Genomic DNA, 10,299 nt, shown 5'->3' with positions numbered 1-10,299 from the left:
CAGGAAAAATGAGTAGGATTACATTGCTTTCATGGGCTTTATTCATGTTGCATGTTTTCAACAAAATGTACGAATAATAGTTTTAAGAAATAAAACACGACTACTTCCTCCTGCTGCTACTTCTCCAGTGCTGATGGGTCTGTCTGCAGTTTCGTATGTGCAGTATATATCCAGACATTCCCACATTGAGTTGAACATTAAGTCGTCTCTCAGATCAAACACTGCTTGGCCTCACTCTTTGTTTAACCTGCTTCAGCTGGTCGTTCTCCTTTGACCTCCATGGCCTTCCCACCCCCTTTTTCCTTGTTTTGGCTCTGGCTGAGTAGAAGGAACACTCTTACTGACTGGGGTGAACTTTGCCAAAAGCAAGCAAAGCAGCCATTTGCTCACCCTGCCTTAAGAGGAGAGAAAGCCCCGGGAAGGAAGAGGTAAGAGGTCCCCGTTCTTGAAGGTTTCTTTAAATCAGAGCCAGTCCAGTCATTCAACCAGGTGAGCTCACCTGCCTCAGGTGGTGGCGTTTGGGGTACTATTAAAAGACAGCAAAGGGGTAGTTTGGGGCAGCCATTTGAATTTTTGCACTAAACTGTCTGGGCATGCTATAGAAAAAAATGTGATTAATTGCGGAACATGATACAGCAGTGTTTTTCAACCACTGTTCCGTGGCACACTAGTGTGCCGCGAGATGTTGCCTGGTGTGCCGTGGGAAAAATTGAAAAATTCAAGAGAATTACTTTATATATAGTCAATATAGGCACAGAGTTAATTTTTTTAACATTTTCTAATGGTGGTGTGCCTCGTGATTTTTTTCATGAAACAAGTGTGCCTTTGCCCAAAAAAGGTTGAAAAACACTGTGATACAGGTATACAAGATGGAGAAAAACTACTCTTATCCACAACATGCACCTTCTCATGCTACAACTTTGGGCCACTCAGTGAAACGGAAAGATTAAGGCGAAGCAAAGGAAGGGGTCCTGCCATACAATGCAAAGTTAAAACTCTTAATTTGTGACCACAAAATGTAGCAGTGAAGAGTCTGGCCAGTTTTGATGGCTTAAAAGGGATTTGATGGATTCAAGGAAGATAAGACTGTCACTGGCTTCTAGCCATGATGGCTGCATTGTGCCTCAAAGGCAGTATCATTGGGGCAAACAGGTAATTTTTGCCGCTGGACTTGATGGCCTTACTGGGGGGAGGGGTGGCTTTTAGACACTCAGAGAATCATAGAAACAGAGTTGGAAGGGACCCCAAGGTTCATCTAGCCCAACCCCCTGCAAGGCAGTCACGTGTATTACTTCAGTTGCGAAGCATGCAATTAACATTTCTCTCCCCACTCCCCCACCTGGCATTCCATGCTTTACAATTGTTTCTACATCCTGAATGCATTAGAGCAAAAGAATAAAAAAATTAAATTGCCAATCCCAATTTTTTAAATGTTCAGTTCTGCATTTTAAACTACCGGTAACTCTCTTAGATTACAGCACCATCATTACAGGAGTAAAATGCAGTTTGCTTCATCTGCCTTCCTCCTGAACTCATTCAGTGAGGAATAAGCACCATTTTGCTTAGTCCCTGATTTCTTCCACTAAGATACTTCACGGGTAGCTGTTTCAGCAGGAAGTACCGTAGGTTTTTTTATCTGTATGCGTGCTCATTTATGTTTGGGAAAGCTGGATCTCTTTATCTTGCTTACAGGAAGATGCAGCTCCCACTACTACTGCTCATCTGCATGTTGTCTGCTGTAACTCCACAACACCATTTAGTGAAGGATGTATGTACTGCCAAGCCAAAGGATATCCCTGTGAACCCGATGTGTATCTACCGCAACGCAGATAAGAAGGCGCAAGAGGCTGCAGCCTCTGGGCCGATTCAAGAGAACATTCCCAGCTCCACCAACCCACGTGTCTGGGAGTTGTCCAAGGCCAATTCTCGCTTTGCTGCCCTCTTCTACAAGAATCTGACCAAATCCAGGAATGCCAATGAGAACATCTTCTTGTCACCCCTCAGCATCTCCACAGCCTTTGCCATGACTAAGCTGGGGGCCTGTGGCAACACTCTCCAGCAGCTAATGGAGGTAATGGGGTGGGGTGGGGTGGCAGGGTTATTCTGGAAGCTCCTGTTTTCATTCTTCCCTGTCCCTTTACAGCAGGAGTCAGCAACCTTTTTCAGCCGTGGGCCGGTCCACTTTCCCTCAGACCATGTGGTAGGCCGGACTATTTTTTTTTTTTTGGGGGGGGGGGGAATGAACTAATTCCTATGCCCCACAAATAACCCAGAGATGCATTTTACAGGCGAAGCTGCGGCGGCCATTTTAGGTTAGGGCACTGGAGCCTTAAAGAGCATTCTCCCCTACCCCAGTCCCAAAATTACCCAGTCCCAAAATCACGCACTCCAGCGACACAATCCCCGCAGAGCTGGTCTTACTCAATGCGACCTCTCAGGCATGCCTCCTGCTCCGTTTTTTCCCCCTCTCGGCACATGCGAAGCTGCGGCGGCCATTTTAGGTGAGGGCAAAGGCATTGTTGCTCTGGCCAGGTCTGATGACATCAGCAGGCAATCCACCTTTCTATTGGATGCTGTTGGAGTCTTCATTCCTTTTGCTGGTGAGGTATAATAGGCGCGCCATTTTTTGGCCTTTATTCTATATTTTAGGCATGATAGGTGTTTTTTTTTTTTTTAAAAAAAAAATTATTATGCTAGATCCTTCCCCCATGGTCATGTTACGCTTTGTCCTAAATTTGATGTGATTTGGTCCAGCGGTTACGGAGCAAGGTGCGGCCGGATGCGCACAAAATGGGAACATTTATATATATATAGATTTCCATATTTTCTTTGCTGCATGTTTGCTATGTTAAATCTCTGCTGGGGTTCTTGCCTCAAACTGCCAGGATCCCAACAAACAGTATTTAGTAGCAAGTGTACCATAAGCTATGGTAGACTAAAAGAATCTGCCGAATCAGATGCATCCATTTGGAAATAGTTACCGGTAACAAAGGCAAAATGACTATTCACTGTAAATGCTTTTATCACAGAGTTAGGCTTTGTAAATCATGTGCAAATAACTTTTTTGGCCAAGCTAGTTTTCGGGCTTCCATCTGTCTTCCAATTATTGTTCCAGCTTAAGGCTCCCTCCACTCTAAAAAAAAGTTTGAGAAGTATAACCTCTTTTCTGTTTGTGTGACACAATACATTGGGTTGCCTGGGTGGCCGCTGTAGTCAAGAGACTCTGTAGCGTGTTTGAGTTCTTGAGATGCCATCCACCTTCCTGGCTTGGTCTTCAATTCCTGTTGTCATTGTTCTGTTTTTTCCAGGTTTTTCAGTTTGACACCATTTCAGAAAAGACATCGGATCAGATCCACTTCTTCTTTGCCAAACTTAACTGCCGACTTTACAAGAAAGCCAACAAATCATCAGAGTTGGTGTCAGCCAACCGCCTCTTTGGGGAGAAGTCCTTCAGCTTCAATGAAACCTATCAGAATGTTAGTGAGGTGGTTTATGGAGCTAAACTCTGGCCTTTAAACTTCAAAGTGAGTCATAAATGTGATGATGTGTGAATATATTTCTTATTGTCTTAGACATTTCTGAACATCAAGGATGAATACTGATGTATGCAAACTAGAAGTTAACCAGGTTTTTGTTTTGTTGCTGTTTGGGAGCTTAGTTCTCCTCCACGCTCCACATTCACTTTTGCTCCTCAAATGATTCACATCCCAGCCTCGCATCCAGACCTGATTTCCTCCTCTTCTCTGCCCCCTCCTACTGGGCTGCCCCGCACACCCCAGCACTTTGCAACTTTATTTGATTGGTTCAATGGTAATATTTTCTAATTCTGTGCTAATTTGCTTCTGGATTTGGCTGCTGTTATGGACAGGTTATGGATGTGGGTGGAGCTGTGGTCTAAACCACAGAGCCTAGGTTGGCAGTTCGAATCCCTGCGACGGGGTGAGCTCCCATTGCTCGGTCCCAGCTCCTGCCAACCTAGCAGTTCAAAAGCAAGTCAAAGTGCAAGTAGATAAATAGGTACCACTCCAGCGGGAAGGTAAATGGCGTTTCCGTGCGCTGCTCTGTCTGCGGACAAATGCCGGCTCCCTCGGCCAGTAAAGCGAGATGAGCACGCAACCTCAGAGTCATCCACGACTGGACCTATCGGTCAGGGGTACCTTTACCTTTACCTTTTAAGGACAAGTTATAGGGTTGCCTTTTCCTTAATGAATTGTTATGATGGAAAAAATGGAATAAAAACATTATAGAGAACTGTTCAGTGTGAATTAAGATTTTCACACATATGGTTTTTACTCTCAGGCCTTTGGCTTAGAGTCATTCTCTGGATTTTTTCCTGTTTATTTCATAAAATTTACATACTACTTGATTGTAACCCCATCCCTGAAGCAGTTTCCATGTCAACCAGACATTGTCATAAGTAATCAATAAGCTGCATTTAAGACAGCATATGCTACAAAATGTATTTGCTCCCCCCCATGGTTTTATTACCTCCCCACCCATATATATGTCCTGTTCTTTTTACAGAAGGTCGAGACAAATGGGGTCCATTGAATTTCCCTGGGCAAGGAGTTCCAGAACTGCAAACTACTACCAGTGTGGTGTAGTGGTTAAGAGTGGTAGACTCGTAATCTGGTGAACTGGGTTCGTGTCTCCGCTCCTCCACATGCAGCTGCTGGGTGACCTTGGGCTAATCACACTTCTCTGAAGTCTCTCAGCCCCACTCACCTCACAGAGTGTTTGTTGTGGGGGAGGAAGGGAAAGGAGAATGTTAGCCGCTTTGAGACTCCTTCGGGTAGTGATAAAGCGGGATATCAAATCCAAACTCCTCCTCCTCCTCCTCCTCCTCTTCTTCTTCTTCTTCGTCTTCTTCTTCTTCTTCTTCTTCTTCTTCTTCTTCTTCTTCTTCTTCTTCTCTTGCAGTCAGAAACTGCTGTGTTTTGAGTACAGTTGCCCTGCAAGGTTAATTCATTCACAGTGGCATGCATGTGCCATTCACTTATAAACACAGCTGCTTCCCTTAGTGCACATGCGAGTGCTACTTATGACATAGCAAAAATGCCCCTACTACATCAACTGGCCAAGAGGACAATTTTTACTGACCTGTATAGTTTTGGCTGGTTGGTAACCATGACCTTGGACACATGACCAACCACATATTTTTCCAAATAGGCTGATGGTATTGTCTCCAGTTCTTTATTGAAAGATATTATGTCCTTTACTGTAGGTGTTGAACAATAGTACTGAGGGACTGTTCGTTGAGAAATTCTATTAGCTTTGAACCAAATTAAAGAATTAAACATCTGAATACGTTGTCTGGTAGAATGCGAGATTTCATAGAACTTCATTGAAGGTTTGTGAAAGTTAGCCTTTTCTATGTTCCCCGTTTCAGGAGAAGCCAGAATTATCCAGGGCACTCATTAATGAGTGGGTGGCAAACAAAACAGAGAAGCTCATCAAGAATGTGATCCCAGAGGGAGGCATTGATGCCCTCACCGTTTTGGTACTAGTCAACACTATTTACTTTAAGGTATGGAAAGGTCACAAGAGTGACATGCTTGAACTGATGAAAGGTGGTTTAAAACTCACTCACAGAGGGGAGAGGGGCTGTTGATGGAAGGAGAAAATTATTTTCTGAAACCAAGCCTAGCTATGTTCCTGACAGCAGGGTGCGTGTGGCAGCCACACCCCATGATGATGTTGGCTTCACGAAACTGATCAAGAGGCCAATCCCAGAAATATAGCTAGTCTGCTGAGAGGATGAGGAGCCAGTTGTGAGAGAGCATTGTCTGATTGCCTGCACAACCTTACAAGGCATAATTGCAAACATCAGTGGGAATGGAAGTGAGATCGTCAGTTTGTGTATCCAAAGCCTGTTTCTGTGGTGATCCCTTTCAATGGGCACTCGCTCAAGACATCTCAGCGTGAAATAGTTACTTCTGAACCTGTCTTAACAAAGGTGGGGTTCCCCCCACAAATCTTCAGGTGCTTTTGTGTAGATCCCAATCCATTTCAGTGATGCAGAGCTATGTGTGGTAATTATTCCAGATTAAAAATTTCCTCGTAGGGAGTAAACCTGCATGGGGTTGGTGAGAAATCAGGGCCAAAGTAAATTGGGCTGGGTCGTCCATATATCTGGCTTCTGACTGATTGTTCTCTTTTATTTTAATGCATTAACCCAGGGCCACTGGAAATCAAAGTTCGAGCTCGAAAATACAAAGGTGGAGACCTTTTACAGAAGTCGTTCTGACACTTGCCCTGTGCCTACAATGTACCAGGAAGCGACATTCAAGTATGCCTCTATTGCAAGCTCCAAAGTGCAGGTCCTGGAGCTGCCCTACAAAGGAGATGACATCACCATGGTGCTCATCCTGCCCTTTCAACAGACCGCCCTGGCACAAGTGGAACAGGGGCTGACAGCCGAGAAGCTGGAAGGCTGGCTGAATGTCCTGAGAGAGGTCTCCATCTCAGTGCACCTGCCCCGCTTCCGTATGGAGGACAGCTTCAGCCTGAAAGAGAAGCTAGAACAGATGGGGCTGACTGATCTCTTCAGCCCGGAACGTGCCAATCTGCCAGGTCTGTCTTGAAGGGCTCCTGTGCTTGGAAAGAGGATAGGATGCCCCTATGCCCTTCCAATTAACCACCCTCAGCATAAAGTTTTATGCATAGAAAATCACACCTGGCAATAAATGTTTTTGCTGTTTTATTAAAAAAAGGGGGGGGGGGTGGAGAAACACATTCAGTTTCAAAGGTTAACAACTTGGACTCCTAAGATTCTCATAGTTTATTTCAAAGCATAACAACTTTCTAGACCTCCTTATTGTAAAAACCTCCTTCCTTGGAGGTTTTTAAGCAGAGGTTGGATGGCCATCTGTCATGGATACTTTAGTTGAAATTCCTGCATTAAATACAGACTAGATGACCCTAAGGGGCCCTTCCAACTCTATGATTCTATATGTTGGCGTATCCATGTTTGCTCTCAGAAGTTCATGGAGCTACTACGTTCTGCTTCTCACCAGTGGTGTAGGAAGGGTGGGGCGTAGGGGGCGCTGCGCCCCAGGTTCCAGGGGAGGGGGAATGACACTCCCCTGCCCCCCCACCCCGCCGCCTGGCACCCCGTCAGGGCAAGCGGGTGAGCGGGTAATGGGGCTGCCTGACCCGCCGCTCACTCGCCGGCTCGCAACAGCACCGGCCGGATCCACTACGTGATGCCCCGTCGCAGGGGGGTGCCTCTACGCCGGCGCCCCAGGCAGCAAAAAGGCTTCCTACGCCGCTGCTTCTCACTCTATGATCTGCAGTCACGTACTACTAATTATATGTTCTGTGGCCCTTTATTTAGCAGCACCGCTTCTCTTGTTGCCACATGGATGCTGTCGAAAAAGATCCAAAACCTTCAAATAGTAAAGATTGACTTCAGAATAATATATCCAGTTTTAACAATTATATGCAAAACTTTGCTTATATGCTATCTCCCTGCCTGCAGGCCACACACACAATTTATCAGGAATAGCCTTGGTCTCATTACCACGACAGTAGCCTCTCCAGATTTTTCTAAGAATGTATACCAAAAAGTAAAAAATAAGCACATGGTAAAAACAACCCTAATTATAAAACTAAACATACTTCTTTACAATTATATTTTTTTGCCCTGGTTTTGAAAGCCCACCATCCCCAGGTGCATTTGTGCATCTGGCGGATAAAATGAAAGTCTTGCCCTGGAACTCCTGTTTATATCAGGTGTTGGGGGGTGTCTTTGGCCCCCCAGATTTTGCTGAAGTACAACTCCCATCAGCCTCAGCCAGCATGGGCAACAGTCAGAGGTGATGGCAAGTTGTAGGTCAGCAACTTCTGGAGGCCAGAGATTCCCATCTGGTTTATATGATCCAACAGTTCAGACCATCAACATGCATACAGTCTCTTAAGGCCCAGCCCAAAGATCCATCTTGTGCCACTTTGAAGTGGGGGATAGAAGTCCATCACCAGATGCTGGAGGGCATTCAAGCTACAGCCTGCTCTATCTATGCCTTCTAGTGCATTCCTTCTGTTCTGCAATCAATTTTAGCCAGGTTTGTGATGCAGCTGCTGTAGCGCCTTCCTTCCTTCCTTCCTTCCTTCCTTCCTTCCTTCCTTCCTTCCTTCCTTCCTTCCTTCCTTTCTTTCTTTCTTTCTTTCTCCCCCCAGCCTCACACACACACAAATACACGGCTCCCCCCACCTTTTGCATCCTCTCTACAGCTTCTCATGCGATGAGGAGCAGTGCCATAAGTGGGAAGTGTGTATATTCCGTCACTGGGGTGCCAACTTGAATAAAATATTGGAGGGGGGGCAGGTAAGCCCCACTCCACAGAATCGATCACATGATGTGGCTGACGCACGCACGCACGCACACACACCATTTGCTGGCAATTTCTCCACAGGCTCAATGCTTAATAGCCACATCATAAACTCTTGGGGCCGCCTGCTTTTCCCCAATAGGCAGCTTGCACTCCCTCAATTTGTACTGTAATTTTACTGTAATTCTTGTCTTTTTCAGGTATCATTTCGGGTGCCCGGAGGGATGTTTTTGTATCTGAAGCATTCCACAAAGCCTCTCTAGAGGTAAGCCAGTGCGGTTCTCATTGCCGCTTTCAGCCGCCCTTTCAGACAGCTCCAGCACTCACACACAGGGGCTATCTCGAAGGTATTTGCGTTGTAGCAGGTATCATTTTAGGAGAGACATTCCCACCATTGTAAGAGAAAAGGGAGAATGCCTCAAGATGGTGATTGCCCGCTACATACCTTCCAACATTTGTCCGATGAAAATAGGGACACCCCATTGCTCCAACATATATAAAGACATAATAAAACATTGTAAAAACTTCCCTATACAGGATTGCCTTCAGATGGCTTGGGGGTCAGATAACTCCATGCCCTCCAACATTTCTCCAGTGAAAATAGGGGCAGCCTAAGGAAAAGTGGAACATTCCAGGATCAAATCAGAAACTGGGATGGCTTCTCCAAATCAGGGACGTCCCTGGAAAACAGGGACACTTGGAGGGTCTGCCACTATACTTTTGATCAGTATGTGTATATATTTCAAAACCTGCTTTCCAAGTAATCAGAGGGGCACATATTTAGTTGATTAACCTAACCAGTTAGTAAATGAAACATTCAACCCTAGTTATGTTCTCAAGGGACAGGCATCATGGAGGAAGGAAGCCCTTCTTTCTATTGGTCTCCAGTGCAATCGTTCTTGAAAACGTGTGGCCTAAATTCTGTGCATCTTTGATTGGCAGGTGAATGAAGAAGGCAGTGAGGCAGCTGCTACCACAGCAGTCATGATCTCAGGCCGTTCCTTTCCTTTGAACAAACCCGTCTTCAATGCTAACAGACCTTTCTTGGTGCTCATACGGGAAGTTGCCATCAATGCCATTCTCTTCCTGGGCAGAGTAGCCAATCCCTGCTCTTAACACTTCAGGTTGTTTTTCGGTGGTCCTCCTCCTGTTTTGAAACAGCTAATAAAAAGGTATCATTGCTGCATCTCTCTTATAGTATGACATGTTCTCAAATTACAACGAAACCCATTCTTACTCAGCTGTGCATCTTGACTCTGAAATGCCTTCATCATTATTATTCTATTATTATTATTATTATTATTATTATTATTATTATTATTATTATTTAAGTTTGTTTGCCGCAGGGCAGTTCACAACATGAAATTACAATATAAAACCACAAATATATATAAAGAATACATAATAAAAACAAAAGCAAAGAGAACCCAAGAAGAAGAAGAAGAAGAGGAGGAGGAGGAGGAGGAGGAGTTTGGATTTGATATCCCGCTTTATCACTACCCAAAGGAGTCTCCAAGCGGCTCACATTCTCCTTTCCCTTCCTCCCCCACAACAAACACTCTGTGAGGTGAGTGGGGCTGAGAGACTTCAGAGAAGTGTGACTAGCCCAAGGTCACCCAGCAGCTGCATGTGGAGGAGCGGAGACACGAACCCGGTTCCCCAGATTACGAGTCTACCGCTCTTAACCACTACACCACACTGGCTCCTAAAATTCCTCCTTCCACAATGGAAAGACTTGCAGGACAATTTGCAGAGGCAAGAGTACCACCTGCCTGCGTATTGTGTGTGTTGCCCTCTTTCATGTCTTTCTCTTTCCTTCTGTCATTCCTGCCTAGCAGCACTTTCTTTTTCTTTGGAAATCTGAATCTTGGAAGAATAAATTGAAGATACAAAGATTTGTTTCTCACAATTTACTACACGCACCTGCCTCTTCAGCTATGTTTAGAGACAGTATTCTATTAACTGGTGG

At 45.1% G+C, this 10,299-nt stretch overlaps 1 protein-coding gene across 2 annotated transcripts; it reads left to right on the top strand.

The window, feature by feature from the left end:
- Positions 1–264: 264 nt before the first annotated feature.
- On the top strand, positions 265–9,570 carry SERPINC1 (serpin family C member 1). 2 transcript variants are annotated; one of them, XM_033151240.1, is made up of 7 exons: positions 265–428; positions 1,693–2,071; positions 3,309–3,524; positions 5,390–5,527; positions 6,180–6,573; positions 8,531–8,595; positions 9,273–9,570. In XM_033151240.1, exons 1-7 carry the CDS (start codon positions 280–282, stop codon positions 9,444–9,446), a joined length of 1,515 nt encoding a protein of 504 aa, XP_033007131.1. In that variant the 5' UTR covers positions 265–279; the 3' UTR covers positions 9,447–9,570. The 2 variants fall into 2 exon arrangements, with proteins under 2 accessions (XP_033007131.1, XP_033007132.1); XM_033151241.1 differs by having other exon boundaries at positions 412–489.
- The last annotated feature ends 729 nt before the right edge of the window (positions 9,571–10,299 follow it).

Source organism: Lacerta agilis, chromosome 6, assembly GCF_009819535.1.
Source record: "Lacerta agilis isolate rLacAgi1 chromosome 6, rLacAgi1.pri, whole genome shotgun sequence".
Lineage (NCBI taxonomy): Eukaryota > Metazoa > Chordata > Lepidosauria > Squamata > Lacertidae > Lacerta > Lacerta agilis.
This window is presented reverse-complemented; position numbering and strand designations above follow the sequence as displayed.